Genomic DNA, 19,472 nt, shown 5'->3' on the forward strand with positions numbered 1-19,472 from the left:
GATACTAATACAATTAGATCCGCTCTTCATAGACGAATTTGGGATTTGCAATCCCAGGTAAGATCGGTTCAGGATCATGGGATCCTTTTCTATCAGATAGGAAGGGCTGTAGCACAAAATGTACTTTTAAGTAATTGCTCCATAGATCCTATATCTATCTATATGAAAAAGAAATCATGTAACGAAGTGGACTCTTGTTTGTACAATTGATACTTCGAACTTGGAACGAGCATGAAAAAATTAAAAAACATTGACAAGGATCTGATCTATGGCGCCATTTAAAGTGAGAAATTATAACCAAACCACACATAATTCATATAAATTTGCGTAAAGTTAAAAGCATATTTACTAGTTGACTTTGAACATATGAATCTCACATTGTAAACAGATCTATCACCCTTGAAACAGTTTCTTAGTTATGATTAATATGTTATAGGGCATTGATATTTAATTAAAATTAAAATCTTTGAATTTAACTAACTTTGTAACTTCATGGTATAACTTGTTAACCTTTAAGCGTGGCACCACAGCCTAGGCATGTTCAAAACGGTTTGGGACTAGGAACCGGAACCGGTTCCTAACCGGTTCCTATATTCAAAACCCCCTTTTAAACCGGTTCCAGGCTCAAACCGGTTAGGGAACCGAACCGGTTCTCCCACCCTCGGACCCCTAACCTATCTAACCGGTTCTTACCGGTTCCTAACCCGGTTCCTGTTCGATCCAACGGCTATTTTTGACCCCAACAGTCAAAAAACGGCCAAAAAAACGATTTCCAACGGCTATATTCGATCCAACGGCTAGAACCGGTTAGGAACCGGTTCCGGTTCCTACCCGCCCCCACTCAGAAATGCAAGAACCGGTCACGGATCATCGGGTTGAATCAGATAGGGTCCGGTTCCTACAAAAAACGGGTAGGAACCGGTTCGGGTCCGGTTCGGGTCCACCGGTTCGGTTCCAGGAACCGGTTTCGTTGAACATCTCTACCACAGCCTATGCTGAATTCGGCTTCTTTAGTCTTACTAGTTAGCATTTATGAGTAAGGTATCATAAGTTTAGTAACAGATGCTACAAAATTTTAGTATATTCCTTAATGTAGTATTATTGATTGTCCCGAGCAAATCGCCAAACACCTCGTCATAGTGCAAACTCGATGCTTCTGCACCATTTGGGTTCCCCAGTTGTTCTTTATTAACAATGTAACAATATCAACAGAAGGCGAGCACTTATAAACCATCATGAGATTCCATCATATTATGTGACACAACTTGCACCAACACCTGTGCGGCATGCTTTGTTCACTACTGACTTCAAATGGTGCTACCAGACTATATGCCAAAACCCACATTTGTAAAAACACTTAAAATCACGATAACTTGAATACTCAAACCAGTAGCGTCATATCTAAACTGCGTTGCTTCTAATGGTTTATACAACGATCAGAAACCGCGACTAAAGTTATCTCAACCTAGAAAGTCGACACGCTAAGATGCCCAAAACCAAAGCAAATCCACACAAAATACAATACAATTCAAATATCCGTATTACCCTATAACAATTTTTCAACAAACTTTACACAAAAACTAAAACAAAAACAACACGTAACATACAATATAACACGGCTTTTGCCCCTACATTGAGACATCTTTGCTTGTTGAATTTCTAAACAAAACAAAACACACGGGCTGATTTTAAATAGGATGTATCCAACATCTTATGTCCTGATTAATAAAAGCATTCATCAGAATTAAAGATGTATAATACATCCTTCCACCGTTCATTCAAGGCTGCTCTAGTTTCATTGAAACAACCCGTGATTGTCTGTTACGCTTTGCCACCCTCACAAATACTATTGATAAGCAAGATGGGGCCCACCATGGTCGCCGCACCTTTTGTTCCCCCTTCAAGCAAGCAACTGTAAACACAAACAAATCGCTATAATATTAACTGAAATTGCACATTAACGTTTTAGTGCTTACTGAATTGGCTCATAAAACGAAGTGGTGTGCGTGAACCCAAAAAAAAACCCCCCAATATGTAACCTATATAATCGAGCCCAAACAAAAACCGATGGTTTGGTTTTATGCTTTCGTAAAAACAAATTTTCGGTTCGGTTTTGGATGTAACTAAAACACAACCAAATTTATGAGTTTTTTGAATAAGTCTGTAAACGAACAGACTTTCAGCGGGAAATTTGTTTATGTTCGTTTAGTTAATAATAAACGAACAAACATGAACACGTCTCTCGTTCGTTAATTTATGTTTATCAACGCTCGTTCATTTTATTTTGTTTAATTTTGTTTATGTGCGTTTCTTTACATTCCATTTATGTTTGCTAGTTTAAGTTTGTTTAAGTTCGTTAATATATTATGTAGAACTTTTTGGCCCATTGCAACTTTGTCTAGTTTCATTAACTTTTTATGCTCAACACGTTCTCTCCGTTACTTTCAACTAGCCTTAGCTCACTTATGTTCGTTCATCTATGTTCAGTTATGTTTATGCCCACTCATTTATGTTCGTGAAGCTTTTGCTATATGGTTCAAGAGTGAACACAAACGAACACGAACACGAACACGTTCACTTTCTTAACAAAAAGAAACCCTGTACTTTTAACTTTCATGTTCGTTTTGTTCGATTAAAGTTAAACGAGCAGCCATGCTCCGTTTGTGTTGTCCGGTTCGTTTACAAACCTAATTTTGAATGTTAAGTAACTTATAAGTCATCGCATGTTATCATCATCATCATCATCATCATCATCATCATCATCGTACTCAGTATATCCCACCAATAGCAATGCTATGGTAGGGTCTGAGGAGGGTAAGATGTAGACAGTCTTACCTCTATCCCATAGGGATAGAGAGGCTGCTTCCGGTGAGACCCCCGGCTCGATAGTAGTTTTGCATCAAGCCTTGGACATAAGGCACATAGCACTCAATCATCGGGACACCGGCTGATCGGTGCATGTGCCCTTGTCTTTCGGCTATCAACGCCACCACATGATGCCTGATTAACCTTCCGCCACTTTTAACGTTATTTTCACGAGATTAGTAAAATAACGTCAAAATTAGTGCAATTGCTTAGTAAAATAAGTCATCGCATGTTATGTCGAACTTAAAACCTAAAATCCCAATCTTTGTTCTATAACAATTGCAAAACAAACTACTTGTGCATGTGGATGAAGTACTTGTGTTTAGAACATTAGTTTGCTTATAAAAGAAAGAGAAATAAATAAACGCAAAAGACAAAGATTAAGTAGCTGTGTGTTTTTTCTCAAAAGCTCTTCCTGCCCTCTTTTGTCTGCGCCGCCGAGGAGCCGAGTGACGTGCCAGCGCTACTAATTGAGTGCCAGCACGTAGCTGTGCTGTCTTTTGTCTGCGCGGCGCTGACCACGCGCAGATGATGTGGTTTGCAATGTGTTTGTTTTTCGGAAGACCTTTCATTAAAAAAGGTCGCACGTCCTCTTTTCCTAGAAGACAAGGACCCGCGCCTTCAAACTTCTTCTCCTATTCTTTTTTTAATCAGACATAATGTATACGTTCTCTCCTCCTTCAACCCTAGATACAAGAAACTGCTAGGGATGGCAACGGGCCGGGTATTGCTAATCCCATACCCGTACCCGATTATAAATTCCAGTCCCATACCCAGCCCATTACCCGTGGGGTATCGGGTATACCCATTAGGTTGTTAAAAAAAAATTAATTAGGATTTTTAAGTAGATTTTTTACCATTATAGTTATCGTATATATTTTTATTTATATATAAACTTGATAACATATAAAACATAAATAATACTTTCCAATGCATATATTAAATACAAAATGTAAAGAAAAAATGGAATAAATAATAAAAAATTTCGGGTTTTCATTTCGGGTATATAGTTCAGGTAAACGGGTATGCCTTTTCGGGTAATCGGGCTGGGTATCACAAAATCCCATACCCGGCCCGTACCTGTGAAAATTTTTCAAAACTAATCCCATACCCGGCCCAATCCCGTCGGGCTTCGGGTATACCATCCCGAATGCTTCGGGTTTCGGGTATACCCGTCGGGTTCGGGTTATTTTGCCATCCCTAGAAACTGCCTTCTTCCCCTCCAACCCTACCGCCGCTACCTCTCCTCCTCCTGAAGCACCGCCGTCGCGCCAGCCTATACTCCCCCTCCAACCGCCGCCACCACGCCAGCCTCTCTACTTCCCCCACCCACCGCCGCTGCTCCGACGCCGACTGCTCCTTGCCGCTGCTGACTGCTCCGACGACTTCTCCAGATGCACTAATTGTTAATTAATTGTTCAATTGAGTTGTTAATTGATTAGTTTTTTTAGGTTTTTGTTAATTGATTTGTTCAATTAGGCTATTAGGTTTTTGTTAATTGAAGTCTTGTTAATTGATTGTTCATTGAGTTGTTAATTGATTAGTTTTTTTAGGTTTTGTTAATTGATTTGTTCAATTAGGTTATTAGGTTTTTGTTAATTGAATTATTTTTAATTGATTGTTCAATTGAGTTGTTAATTATTTAGTTTTTTTAGGTTTTTGTTACTTGATTTGTTTAATTATGTTATTAGGTTTTTGTTAATCGAATTCTTGTTAATTGATTTGTTCAGATAGATTGTTATTAGGTTTTTAGTTGAAAAAAGTTAGTAAATACTGATTTCTTGAATTCTTATTAGTTTTTAGTTCAATTATAATTTTGCATAATTGTTCAATTATTATTAGTATTTAGTTGAAAAAAGTTTGTGGAAAGTTTAGGTCTAATGAAGATCTTGTTGCTTGTTAGTTGGAATTGATTTATGTGTTTTAATAGAAATGTTGTTTAATGTTTTTGTCTAATGAAGATCTTGTAGATATTGAATATTGAATGTTTTGGGTTTGTTTTTGACTTTTTGTCATATACCATTAACGTGTTTATTGTTTGTTAGTTTTTTATATCAATGTAATATTATGTTCTATTAGGCGGTTACTAAAGTCCGGGTTGCAAGGATGAAGACGTCGATTCGGGTTGCAAAAATGAAGACGTCGGTTTGGGTTGCAAGTATGAAGACGTCGGTTCGGGTTGTAGTAGTGAAGACGTCAGTTCGGGTTGTAGTAGTGAAGATGTCGGTTCGGGTAGTTATTGTATATTCCTATTATTTTTAAAAATATATACATTTGTCGTACTTTGAAACTTCTTTTGTATACATGAAACGTGTTTTGTATATTGCTTGCATTGGAGTTTTAAGAAATTATTTGGTTCTATAACACTGGAATATTGGTTTCTTTAGTTTGGTTAAATTTCTGTTTATTTTAGCAGTTTTCAAACGTTAAAAAACAGTCTTTTTCTTGCAGACTGCAGAGATGTGGTCCACCTCTTCTACTACAGATGTCTGCCGATGTGGTCCGCAGACTGCAGACATTTTACCTCTAAAAAACAATCAGCACCTAATAATACATGCAACTAAAAAGAGAGAGTTTGGGAAATATAACCTTTGATCCTTCTAAGTTCCTTGCATAACGTTATGAAATCTCCCCATTTCATGTGACAACGTCGAATAAACCGAAGAATTTGCTCGGTTGTAAACATGGACATGCCTTCCAAATACTCCCCGTTAACTCCATTTTCTTTAAACGTCTGCCGATACCCGCCAAGATTTATTTCCTCCAACCAAAGGCCAACATCCTAGGAGACAATATTTAATCACACAGTGTCAACCACTCATTAACCACCTTCTATAAATATAATGTAGTGTAATTCAAAAAAGAACATTCCTTACTCCTTGTTATGATAATTCATCATTGTAGCTAACTAATGTTACAAGCATGCGGATGGATCGAGCAAACACAAACAACCAAATGGACAAAGTTTTCTTGTTCGTGTTCATTCGTTAAGAGAAAGTCAGAGAGTTCATGTTCGTTCGATAACAATACAATCGGTGAACGGACGTAAACGGACATACACAACTGAACAAAGAAGAATGAATATAAAGAACATGATTGGGCGAACACAAAATGAAAGTAAACATGAACAGCAACTTGTTGGGCCTAAATAAATAACAAACCTAGACAAAATTTTAACGAATGATAGTTTAATTTCATACGCCAATGGAACCACAAAACTATAATGAATACACAAACGAATGAATTTAGAAAATGTAAGTTGTAAACTAATGTATGTAAACAAACGAACATAAGCAAACTTTCACAAACATAAACGAAAGAACGAGACACCTGTTGATGTTCGTTCGTTACCTAAATGAACAAAAAATGGTGGTGTGGTTCATTTATTAAATAAACGAGCATAAACGAACTTCTTGCTAAACGGTTTACAAACAGTTCACTAAGCATTCGGTTCGTTTCAAGACTAAGCATGCCATATATCAGGTGCCAACTATTTAAAGGTTAAACTGCCTATTTGTGCTTGTACGCTTGGGTTTGTTGCCTAGTCCTCGACTTCATCAGGCACGGCCTCAACGGGATAAACGACGTGTACATGCCTAGCTTTGCTTGCACAATGAGCAAGCAAGTTGTTGCTTCTGAGTCCAAGGCAGTGGACTCAATTCATAAGCAGGATGGATTGGCGTGCCACAAAGGGCCTCCAAAGATGGTTTGGTGACACATGGTACACCAAATCAGCAAATATAACTTTGGTTTTGTGACGGACTACACTAGGGGTGGCAATTCCTGACCCGGCAAGTATGTATAGCCCATCGGTTTGATTTGTTAACACGTTTAAACATTTTCCATTCCAAAGATTAAAATAAGACATTTTTGGCTGAAACAGAAATAAAAACTTTAATGTACATTTTGGGTTTAGTAATTTACCTTGAGTTTGAATTAAAAACAAGTTGACCCAATTCGAGTTGGGGCTTAAAAAACAGAAACTAAATTTGGAAAAAGGTTGATCTATAAAATCAAGCTAACAAATAAAATCAAAATTTGATCAATTGCAATTATAATCCTTCAACTTCCGACACAAGATCTAAAGAAACTAACACACCTCAACCGTCCAAATGAAGAAATCAAGCGGCTCCGGCGGCCGTAATTTGCTCATCTCCCAAACCCTAGAATTGGAAAGAGAAAACAAAAACAAAAAGTGGGTGTTGATTCAATTGTTCTTCATATATGATAGCGATCGAACACAGGGCACTTTATTAAGTGTGTGTGAGAGAGAGCGTGTGTGAAGGCAAGTTGAATGAATGGTGAAAAGATGGGTGCTTGTAGTTTGTACTAGAGAGAGAGAGAGAGAGAGAGAGAGAGAGAGAGAGATTGTAGTGTGAGACTGTGACCCAAGTCTCTTTTGTTTCCAAATCTTGACATGTGGTGGACCTTTTGCTTTTTAGTAATTTTCATAGGGTTCTGCTAGGGACACCGCCCCACCACCACCCTACGCGTCGCATATAGGTTTATACATGGCGTTTTAGGGTACGATTTGACGTCCTAGCCGGGCCTGTCATAGAGTTGTCGGATCGTACGGGCTATACGCGGCGTATTGACTTTTGTATATTTTTGGAGCCCGGCTCCCTCCCCTCCCTCTCTACCATTTCTTTTTTCCTTTATTTTTTTTCTTAACCCTCACCCTCTTCATTCAACCAACACCAACAACCATATATGTTTCCGGAGTCGGACGAGGAGATGCCGGACGGGTAACGGTCAGTCGGAGTTAAACCATGTATGTTTCCAGAGTCGGACGAGGAGATGCCGGACGGCGCTAACGGTCAGTCGGAGTTAAACCATGTTTCGTTTTATCTTTATTTTTTACATGTTAGGACATAGTTGTAGATGTTAGGACAGAGATTTGGTGAATGGTTTACTTTAGAAATTTGTCTAGGCACCGACCGTTTGACGGTAACCCTAGTTCGCCGGGCCTTCTAAACTTAAAATAGATTTCCCGTATTACTGTTAGCGCTAAAAATTTTATTATATTATTACTATTAAAATATTAATATTATTATTAAGATATTGTTGTTATGAAAATATTATTATTAGTAAAATAAAATACTATTATTATATTTATTAAAATAGTATTATTATTATTATTAAAATAATAATATTTAAATACTATTTAAAAATAAATTATTATATTTTTATTATTATTAAGATAATTATAGTAAAATACTATTAAAATATTAATTATTATATTATTATTATTTTTATTCTAAACATATAATTATTAGTATTAAAGCATTTAGTTTTCTATTATTATTAGTACTAAAATATTATTATTATTAGGTACCTGATGTACGCCAGAGAGTCAAATGTCGGGGTTAGGCGGCGACGCAAGACTTTCGGAGGTACGTTTGTATAGCGTATTGTATAATATAATATAATAATATTATTATATTATTATATTATATTATTATATTATATTATGTTATATTGTATTATGTTATATTTATGTTAATGAGTTTTTCTAGAAAAGCCCACTAGTTTTATCTTATTATGGTTTTTTTTTCCTTTTTTTATTTCTTTTCTTTTGTTATTATTAATGTTATTTATGATTATTATTAATATTAATAATATTTAATTATCAATAACATATTATTATTGGAAATTTGATAAAGGGCGTTTAGTAGCAGGACTTATTTGGGAAAATTGACAGTGCGAAACGAACTTTTTAGTTATTGGCTGCTTTCGTTATGGGCATCTTCAATCAGTTACAGTGGCTTACTTGGGAAAACTAGCATTTCCAAACGAACTTTCAATATCTTGGCTGCTTACGTTATCGACATCTCAAATCTGGCTCTTCGATTTCTTCGAACTCCAACGGTCTTGACCGCCGGTCACCACTGACAACCGTAGTTGTGTTCACTCGAACACATATCAGTCGTTACTAAGCTTAAGCTTAGTCTTTTTATTAGTTTTATTTTTAGTTGGGGGTATTCTAAGTTGTTCATGTTGCGTGTATTAAAGAATTATCGGCTTTTATATATACGTATATATATATATAGTAGATGTGCGGTATAAGAATTCATTGCGTCGAGATAACCAACACCAGATCAAAACGCTAGTTTGATGAGTTTGAATCTCTAGGATCCGCGGTATCCGCTAACGGCAGCGAGAACAGGAGCCCCTACTTTGGACAGATAGGTGGAAATTCGGTCATTGCTCCAACATAACGAGCACCAGATTGAGATATTAGTTCGCACTTAGCTGAACCGGTTGACACGTACGCAGACGTGGGTTTAGGTTCGGTGCTGACCCCGATATTAACACGTATGTTTACAGCATTCGTTGACACGTTTGCATAATACACAATGAAAACACAAACTCAAACAACAATCCATACAATAGCAATTGTCTTCGTTATTTTTCTCTTCTTCTTGTTTGACTGGTCGTTGAAGAGAATTGCTATTGTATGGATTGTTGTTTGAGTTTGTGCTTTCATTGTGTATTATGCAAACGTGTTAATATCAGCGCCAGCACGGAGCCTAAATCCACGTCAGCATACGTGTAAACCGGTTCTGGTAGGTCCCGGCTAATATTTCAGTCTGGTGCTCGTTGAGCTGGAGCAATGACCGAATTTCCACTTATCTGTCCAAAGTATGGGCTCACGTTCTCGCTGCCGTTAACGTATACCGCGGATCCGAGAGATTGAACTCATCAAACTAGCGTCTCGATCTGGTGCTGGTTATCTAGACGCAATGAATTCTTATAACGCACATCTACTATATATATATACGTATATATAAAAGCTGATAATTTTTTAATATACGCAACATGAAAAACTTAGAATACCCCCAACTAAAAATAAAACTAATAACAAGCCTAAGCTTAAGCTTAGTGACGACTGATATGTGTTTGAGTGAACACAACTACGGTTGCCGGTGGTGGCCGGAGGTCAAGATCATTGGAGTTTGAAGATATCGAAGAGGCAGATTTGAGGTGCCGATACCGAGAGCATCCAATAAAGAGTTCGTTTGGTACTGTCAGTTTTTCCAAAGGTAATCACCGTAACTGATTCAAGATATCCATAACGATAGCAGCCAATAAATTGAAGGGTCGTTTTGCAATGTCAATTTTCCCATATAAGGCCTGCTACCGAACACGCTTTGCCGAATTGTGAATAATAATATATTATTCATAATTAAAATAATATTAATAATAATTATTATAAATAACAAAAAAAAAGAAAAGAGAAAAAAAGAAAAAAAAAACATAACAAGACAAGCGGGTGGGTTTTTCTAGAAAAGCTCCCCTATCGGCCACGTATAGACCTTTCTGCGGCGTCTTTTTATGACTAAGACGCCACGTATAGGCCTATACGTGGCGTCTTAGTTGGATTACAACCTTCCCTGCAAAGGCTGGGCTAGGTTGTCAACTCGTATCTTAGACGCCACGTATAGGTCTATACGTGGCGTCTTGATGTTGCTGAATTATTGGAGGCCGGCTCCCCTCCTTTCCCTCCTTTCCTTTATTATAAATGTTGTTGTTGGACACTATGTTTCATCGTTCAACGAAAAACAATACAACATTTGTACTATATATACCCAGAATGTCTTGGTTTAACCATTTATTTCCAGAGGAGGACCCGGGTTACGCTGCTAACGATCAGCCTGGCACGTCGTGGTTACCCGACTTAAACCAGGTTTCGTTATATATTTATTTAGTATGAATTTGGTAGTTTTTTTTACCAACACATGCTGCATTACGTTTTGTTAGGAGTATGTCGGGTATGATACCCAGCCCGAACAGTTTTATGGTAACATTGGCTCGCCGAGCTTGCCAAACTTGAACCAGGTTTTGTTATACAGTCTTTTTGTAAATATACGGTTATCTTAATATTATTTTAATATTCTTATTTATTATTAAAATATTATATTTTATATTATTATAGGTATTATTATTATTAATTATTACCACTGGCACTGTTGTTTGAATTTCTAATTTATGTATGGTAGGAGTACTTCGTGTCGGATTACGATAGACAGCTTTCGTACCCGTCATCTGTCGCCTGTTCGGATTACGGAGGTCAGGCTACATCATCGTACCAGCCACCAGTAGCAAATGATCCGTTTTATGGAACCGAGTCTTCATCGCACCACGGGCAAAATGATTATGCCGGGCCAAACCCAAATAACAAAGATGGGTACGATGACGACTACATACGCGAGGTGAAGGTTTCGTATAAAACAGATGATGTAAGACACCGTGTGTTTTGTTTAAGTTAATATTATTTGTTTGTATGTTATTTAATAAATAGCTTAAGAAACTATTTCAGATTTTTTAGAGCTGCGAGGAGCTGGAGAAATGGGTAAAAGTTAGAGGACGAGAGCATGGGTTTGTTGTTGTGGTCCAGCGGTCAAGGAAAAACGCCGTGGACCTTTCATGCAATCGTGGAGGCGAACCCAAAATAAAGGCGACGGTGAGACGTACCGGCAGCATCAAAAAATGCTGTCCGTTTAAGATCCTGGGCAGGTACGACTCGGGGGGTGCATGTTGGAGGGTTCAAGTGGTAAACGAGACTCACAACCATGATCCCGTTGAATTCGAGGAAGGGTGTGCGTCTTTTAGAAAAATGAACACTTACCAGCTGGATATGGTTGAGAGTTTACACAGGGCCGGCGTGAAGCCGCAAGAAATCGAAGCAGCCCTCCGCGAAAAGTTTCCCGGTGTGCAACCTGTATTAAAAGATATATACAACCACACCGCCAAGATTAGGAGGGATGGGCTACTGGGCGACACCCCTATGAAGGTAGTTCAAAACACTTGTAGTTCTAATATGTACTTGTCGTGCTTGTAATATTTAGCAAAGTTTTATTTCATCCAATGCAGGCGCTAGAAAACTTTCTCGCAGGCAACGGTTTCACGTTCTATACCCGGGAGAGTGATACCAACGACAAGACGAAGGAATTTTTCTTCTGTCATAGTAAGTCGCATAAGATGTGGGGTGCATTCCCCGAGGTGCTGATGGTTGACACGACGTACAACACCAACATGTACGACTGGCCGTTGGTTCAGTTTATCGGTGTGACCTCGACATCATAGTCGTTTAGTATCGCCGCCACGTTTGTGATCAGGGAACGGCAGAGGAACTTCAGCAGGGCTCTGGAGAAACTTAAACAAATGCTCTACGACTGTATGGAGCCACGCGTGATCCTGACTGATGCGGACCAAGCTCTCATGAACGTATCCGACGTGGTCTTCCCTAATGCCACCAAAAATTTATGCAGGTGGCACATATCCGAGAATATAAGGAGAAAATTTAAGGGCCTATATAGCACGGAAATGGGGACGGGCTTTGCGTACTGGTGGAAGGTCCTGTATCAGTCGCCGACGATTCAGGAGTACGACCACCGTCGCCTCAACATGGAGCGTCATTTGATACGGGACGATAGAGCCGGTGAGTCCTTCGTATCACCTGATAGTTTTTAATAGCCTAAACATACGTGTTAATAACGTTTCCTTTTATTTTTCAGAGGTCTGGCAATACATTCGCAAGAGCTGGCTGGATCCATACAAACACAAGTTTGTAGCCTGCTGGATCGAAGAACGCTGAAACTACAGCGAAACTACGACAAACCGAGTTGAGAGCCAGCACGCAAATCTGAAAAGGTACCTCAATGGAAGCGACAACTCGCTCGACGCAATTTCCAGGAAAATCCTTAAAATGGTCAACTCGCAGATGAAGAAATCGGTACATCTTTTGAAACCTCCCGCTCGAAGGTCATGGAAGGACATCGACAACACGTCTGGTTGAAGAAGCTAATAAACAAGGTGTCGATTCACGCTCTGGGTCTACTTGTGAACAAGTATGGGTTGATACACAAGATGCGTGACGGTGGCGCTTCATGCGACCACCATTTGTATTCGTCTTCGGGGCTGCCATGTGCCTGTCGGATTGAGGGATACATAGTTAACGACACGTGTATCCCAATAGAGGATGTTGACCCGTTCTGGAAGAGGTTTAATTTTGATCCAGCCTGTCCGCCGAACGAAGAGCCAGACTATGCAGCTGGTCTACGGGACATCACAGATACGCTATCGTCCATAGATGACCCTAATCAAAAGAAAAGTTTTTTCGCCAGGCTCTTGTCTGCTATTCCAGGGAGATCTAAAAAGAAGGAGCCAGAAAAAAGAGAGGATCCTCGGGGGCGTCCCAAAAAACCAGATCCCGCGAGGCACAGCGCATACACCCCCGCTCCAGATCTCCCAAGACATAGCTCCTACAACCCATCCTCGTCACAGGGGCCCAGCCAAGAAAACCCCACCCCATCCTCGCTGAATCGTTCGTTGTCCCAGTCAGCGTCGCGGTTTAAAACTCCTCGTGGACGACCTACAGAGCTCACCTTGGGTTTCCTTTGATGGTTTCGCCTGCGCAAGTACCGGTGATAGAAACGTTTAGGAGCGTCATTCCTAGCTAGGCCCAGCCGTTCGTCGCAGACATAAAAAACGTAGGCCCGGACGGTAACTGCGGTTTTCGATCAATTGCAGTGGGTTTGGGGATACATGAGAAAGTTTGGCCGGATATTAGGCGGGCAATGCAGAACGAGCTGGAAACGAACGAAGGGTGGTGGAGGGCGATGTTCAACAAAGAGGATGACAAATTGTACGGGTTCATTCCAGCATTCCGTACTACAACACGGTTCAGCTTACCCGGTCACGGGCATGTGGCTGCTCAGACATACGCTTGTGTGTTAGTCAACCTAGTTGGCAATCAGACCGAATCTTACTTCCCATTGAGAATCGGTCCTGACCTGGTTCCGGATCCACAGGTTATAGGCATCGCTAACTGGGGAGGTGATCAGTGGATATATATAAACCTGGTAGGGGATTTCCCAATGCCTAGGCCAAACCCTAATTGGGAAAGAAGCGCCGTACCGGCGGCGCTCAAATGGAAAACACGGTTCGGACAACGTTTGAAGGAGTATGAAGACATACGCCAGGGTTGGCAAAGGGAAACCTCTAACGTAGATCTAGACAGCTTATAGAAGACATAGTATCAATGGACAAAAAAGTCTATAATAATAATAATAATAATAATAATAAATATTAAATAATAAATAATAAATAACAATAATTTTAATAATAATAAATAACAATAATTAAATAACAAACTAATATTAATATTAATAACTAAATAATATAAAAAAAATAATAAAAATAATAAATAACAAATTAATATTAATATTAATATTAATAACTAATAAATAATAAATACTAATAAATAATGATAATTAAATAAAAAATATAGGGCTAAGACGCCACGTATAGTATCAATGGACAAAAAAGTCTATAATAATAATAATAAATATTAAATAATAAATAATAAATAACAATAATTTTAATAATAATAGATAACAATAATTAAATAACAAACTAATATTTACATTAATAACTAAATAATATAAAAAAATAATAAAAAAAATAATAATAATAAATAATAATAACTAAATAACAAATTAATATTAATATTAATAACTAATAACTAATAAATACTAATAAATAATGATAATTAAATAAAAATAATAGGCCTAAGACGCCACGTATAGGATTATACGTGGCGTCTAGGACCCCTTATATCAGCAGACGTCTGCTCAGCTACCAGACTTAGGCCTAAGACGCCATGTAAAGGCCTATACGTGGCGTCTAGGACCCCATATTATCAGCAGACGCCTGCTCAGACGCCCACTTTCAAATTTCAAAACTCCCGCGCGAACGACCGAGCATCCACACACGAGCCTATATCGGACGGCGACTGGAATACCAAACGAGCCGACGAGATTTCACCTGACACCAACATGATATGGAGGTAATTTTTAATATTATATTAGTGATGATGATTAGGTTAACATGATGATTAATATGTGTTGTTGATAGTGATGATGTTGATTATGTTGCTTGGATGGATAAAACTGTCGGCCGGAGTCCGGCCGTCGGTTTACCTGGACTGTCAGACGCGGTGTATAGCTCTATACGTCGCGTCTGATATAATTTTTTTTTCTGTTTATTTTTAATAATAATAATATTATTAATATTAATATTATTATAAATATTATTATAAATTTTATTATCAATATTTATTACTAGTATTTATTATTTATTAATATTTTTATTATAATTATTATTATTATAATTATAATTATTATTTGTTATAAATATTATTAATAATATTTATTATTAGTATTTATTGTTATTATTAATATTTTTATTATTATTATTTGTTATAAATATTATTAATAATATTTATTATTAGTATTTATTGTTATTATTAATATTTTTATTATAATTATTATTATTTTTATTTGTTGTAAATATAATTATAAATATTATTATTAATATTTATCATTACTATTTATTGTTATTATTGTAATTGTTATTGTTTTAAGTATTATTATTTTTTATTATTATAGTTTGTGGATGACGAGATTGAGCACGAGCTCGAGCAACTCGGGCAGGGCGAGGGGCGGGGCCGCGGACCCCCCGAGGGCAACAACGTGTTGCTCATCTACCCTCATGTGCAGTTCGCTGAGGGTTCGGACGCCCACACACGATACATTCGCCTACGCCAGATGCACCCGTTTCCCAGCACGATTATTTGCTGGTCGTTTTTGGAGTCCTGTGACGCGCACCAGCGGGCGGCTGAGTACATTGGACAGGATACGCCCTGGAGCCGATGCTTCAGTATGCCACTATCGGCTCACCGGGAGCTGACACCGGAGGTTTAATCCACGATACGCGTTACGTAAGTTTACTCCACATTGTTATGTTTTTAATATATTATATTATATTATATTATATTATATTATATTATTGCAGGCCCCGCGCGCCTGGTACGCCAGAGATTGAGATGAGGGTGCCAGGTGCCGATACGACACAGTCGGAGGTTTACTTCCGCATGTTTGGTCATGACGTCCATCTCTCGATGGAGGAGTTCGTGGTTGCTCTGGGCTTATACACTGCGCAGGAGGTACGCAACCCGATATACACGGAGAGCATCCACCAGATGCCGGAGGATGAGCTGCGGGTATGGTGGCGGGCCATCAGCAATCACGACTACGGGGATAGGACCTTGGGCACCAGTTCCAAGGTCTCGTCTATTAGGGACGCGCTGCACAGGTACGTTCTTAAAATGTATTCTATTGTTTAGTATATAATATAATATAATATAATATAATATAATATAATATAATATAATATAATATAATATAATATAATATAATATAATATAATTATTATTGTTATTGTTAATAAATTATATTATCTTATATTACACAGGTACCTTCACAGGCTGATTGCGATGCCCATTGCGGGTCGCAATTAGGGCGCGGATCATTGCAGCCTACGCGACCTATTTTTTTTGAGGTGTCTGCTGACTCATAGGCACTGCAACCTCGCTAGGGGGTTTGCAGACTATTTTGTCGCCTACCAGTTCAGGCAGGGACGAGAGTCCTTGATGGGTGGTGGGTACGTCACTCAGCTTGCGATATCTCTGGGGCCATGGAGACCTGGTGGACGGCCTGCGTATCACTCCGACCCCTCCCTGCCCGCTGGACCGCCAGCGTTGCAGCGGCATGCACATTGTGCCTTCATTCCCCGGGCCCCACGGCCCGCGGGACCGACCGGTGGCGGGGCACGTGTGCCTTACGTCCCGGTGCCTTTAGTCGAGCCTCCCCCGATCGCGGCACCGGAGGTGGAGCTTGTACATGAGCCTGTCGACGAGGGGGAGGGGGCCGGCGGGGATCCTGACGACGGTGGTGCCGGACGTGAGGATCCGGGCGCATCTCAGGTACGTTTTAATATATTATCCTTTTATCGTTTCTTTTAATTCGACTTCGTATTAAACGTATTTCTGTGGTTTTGTTGTTAGGAGTCGACGTAGCACGTTCGACGCACATATCGCGCGGTGCGTCTGGGTCCCACCGCTGACGCTAGGTTGGAGGCCCTAGAGTTGGAGATGAGGCGGATGTCGCGCCAGACGGACTGGCGGATGAGCCAGATGTCGCGCCAGATCGACTGGCTTGTTGCCAGTCGGGTAGCGGAGCTGTCTGGACAGCAGTACACCGTGCCACCGCCACCGCCACCACCCCCAGTTTTAACCACGAGGCGAGCACGTTTGGCGTGAGACGCGGTCGGGGCAACGACGTGGATGCCCTGGACGGTTCGGGGCCGAGGCGCAGGGGAGAGGACGACACCGACGTTGGTGACGCGTTCGGGGGGCTCGTGGGCCACGACGACGACATGGGCATGGACATGGGGACTTCACATAGATTTTATGTTTTAGTTGTCGTATTTTCTTTTATTTGTACAGATTTAACAATGATTTTTGGTATATATATGTGTTAACTGTTTTTCACCGAAAGGATGTTAAATAATAAATAAATAATTAATTAATATATAATGATAATAATAATAATAACAAAATAACAAAGAAAAAAAATAAAAAAAAACATAATAAGACAAAACTGGTTGGATTTTCTAGGAACACCGACCTATACGCCGCGTATAGACCTATACGCGGCGTATAGGCCGGTGTTTTAGCAATTGGGCGGTGTTCCTAGAAAATCCGTTTTCATAAGATAGATTTTTTTATTTTATATTATGCTAATACGTCAATTAAACCAGATGGTGATGGTGTGGTGCCGATTCATCATTTAAATTATGGAGAAAAATTTTTAAAATAAGTATTTTTAAAAATAAGTTTTAAGTTTTATTTGTAAATAATTTCTAAAAATAGATATTTTAAACTAGTTTTGACGACTAGTTTTTTGATGTCAACGAGTAGTTTACAAAACTAGTCGCGACAACTATTTTAGGCTAAGAAAAATTCAGGTCGAGTATTTTGACGCTCTAAACTTGTCGGGACGGCTAGTTTAGGTAAAAAATAGTTTTGATGAGTTTTTATGAAATTTTTACTTTTCTTATTATTATATTAATATATATAATTTTACTCATAATTAGCTTTTCTTTTATAACTTTTAAAATATAAAGTTTTATTAAAATTCAAATACGCCATTGAGACGTGCTTTTTTTATCTACGTGCGACATAAGATTTATTCAAAACCGAGCGGGTAAAAAAACCTCGATATAAATTTGACCGGATCGGTTTTGAATAAATCTTTTGTTTGCGCGTAGATAACGAAAAGTATATCTCAATGATGTATTTGGATTTTAGTAAAACTTTATATTTTAAAAATTATAAAAGAAAAACTATAATTATGAGTAAAATTAAATATAATAATATAATTAAGAAATGCAAAAAAACTCATAAAAACTCGTGCAGACTATTTTTACCTAAACTAGTCGTCCCAACAAGTTTATGGCGTCAAAATACTTTAAAATTTCTTAGTTTGAACTAGTTGTCGCGACTAGTTTTGTAAACTACTCGTTGACACCAAGAATCTAGTGTCACGATTAGTTTAAAATACCTATTTTTGTAATTATTTATAGATTTTTTTTGAACGGCCAACAAATATAGAATGCCTAGGTACTCCGTACGGGGTGACCCAATGGCAAAAGGCCACCGCCAGTTGGCCCAACCCAGTCGTACGGAGCCTTTAAGCGCCTCCAAGTTATCTCTAGTTCCGGGGAAACCCACCGCCCAAAGGCCCACTGATGGTAAAACCCGGATGCCCTCATGATCAAACTGAAAATCACAAAGATCTCAGTCTTACCCACATCCCCCAATATATTGTAAGTAAGAATTAAACTTCAGTCTCTATTGAAAAACCCGAACTCCCTTACCACTACATATTTTGAGAATTTTCCCCAAATTCTATGATACCAATGGCAAACACCATCCCCCGCCTCCCATTTTTGGGATTTTTCCATCGTCAAAGAAACGTCAAGAATTCCATGACAATTCCATCGCCAAACTTGAACTTTATCCTTTTTTTTTATTTCAATTAGTTAGCATTTAAACTCATTTTTGTTGGTTAAAAAAATTTATTTGCTATTTTTTAAAAAAAAATCTGAATACATAATTTTTTTTAACATCCCGGTATAAATTTTAACGAAAACAGATTATTTTGATAATAAAAAAAATTTGTTCTCGTAAACGACTTTGACACTTCAGGAGTGAACGTCTCGCAAAGGCACTAGACCTTGAAGACGAAGACTATTGTGGGTCCGGGGCGGTTTTGTTTGACTTTATTGAATTTTTAGTTATTTGATTAATATATATCCCAGACATTTAGAAACACTTAAACCCACCACCATATTTCACATTTTATACGTCCATAACATATGTTGAGGGTGTGAAAGGTGAAACTCCCGATTGCCTACGTGACGCTTTTTTCACATTTCATGTTCATTGCAAAGTGCATAGCCTAAAATGGTGTTATCATTAGAGAAAGTGAAAGGTGAGTGGTCTTTATCTAATTTATAATGCAGTTTATTAATTATTTGTAATAGTTACTTATCATTCAAAATGTCAATTCAAACACGACAGCACGATACATGTAATTCTGTTCAATGAAATCGATCAACAATGACATTCTCAAAATTGTATGTTTGTTTGATTGCATCTAGGTGTTACAAGACAAGGAAGGTTGAAGGGTCTGGAACCT

At 38.5% G+C, this 19,472-nt stretch overlaps 1 protein-coding gene across 1 annotated transcript; it reads right to left on the reverse strand.

Moving 5' to 3' along the window:
• Window positions 1–1,671: 1,671 nt before the first annotated feature.
• LOC143618064 (uncharacterized) lies at window positions 1,672–7,020 on the reverse strand. The gene is made up of 3 exons (XM_077090402.1): window positions 6,965–7,020; window positions 5,455–5,647; window positions 1,672–1,912 (listed from the first exon to the last, which is right to left on the reverse strand). The coding sequence occupies exons 1-3, from the start codon at window positions 7,016–7,018 to the stop codon at window positions 1,779–1,781; spliced, it is 381 nt and encodes a 126-aa protein (XP_076946517.1). The 5' UTR covers window positions 7,019–7,020; the 3' UTR covers window positions 1,672–1,778.
• Window positions 7,021–19,472: the final 12,452 nt, after the last annotated feature.

This window comes from Bidens hawaiensis, unplaced genomic scaffold (assembly GCF_021521415.1).
Source record: "Bidens hawaiensis isolate Kalapana, Puna unplaced genomic scaffold, B.hawaiensis_p1.1 tig00062735_1, whole genome shotgun sequence".
Lineage (NCBI taxonomy): Eukaryota > Viridiplantae > Streptophyta > Magnoliopsida > Asterales > Asteraceae > Bidens > Bidens hawaiensis.

Excerpts from the sequence above, each read along its gene's own strand:
- LOC143618064 (XM_077090402.1), bottom strand. The coding sequence starts at position 7,018 with ATGAGCAAATTACGGCCGCCGGAGCCGCTTGATTTCTTCATTTGGACG. Across the intron at positions 5,648-6,964 it reads TCTTCATTTGGACGGTTGAG|GATGTTGGCCTTTGGTTGGA; the intron begins GTGTGTTAGTTT and ends ATTGTCTCCTAG. Across the intron at positions 1,913-5,454 it reads GGAACTTAGAAGGATCAAAG|TTGCTTGCTTGAAGGGGGAA; the intron begins GTTATATTTCCC and ends TTGTGTTTACAG.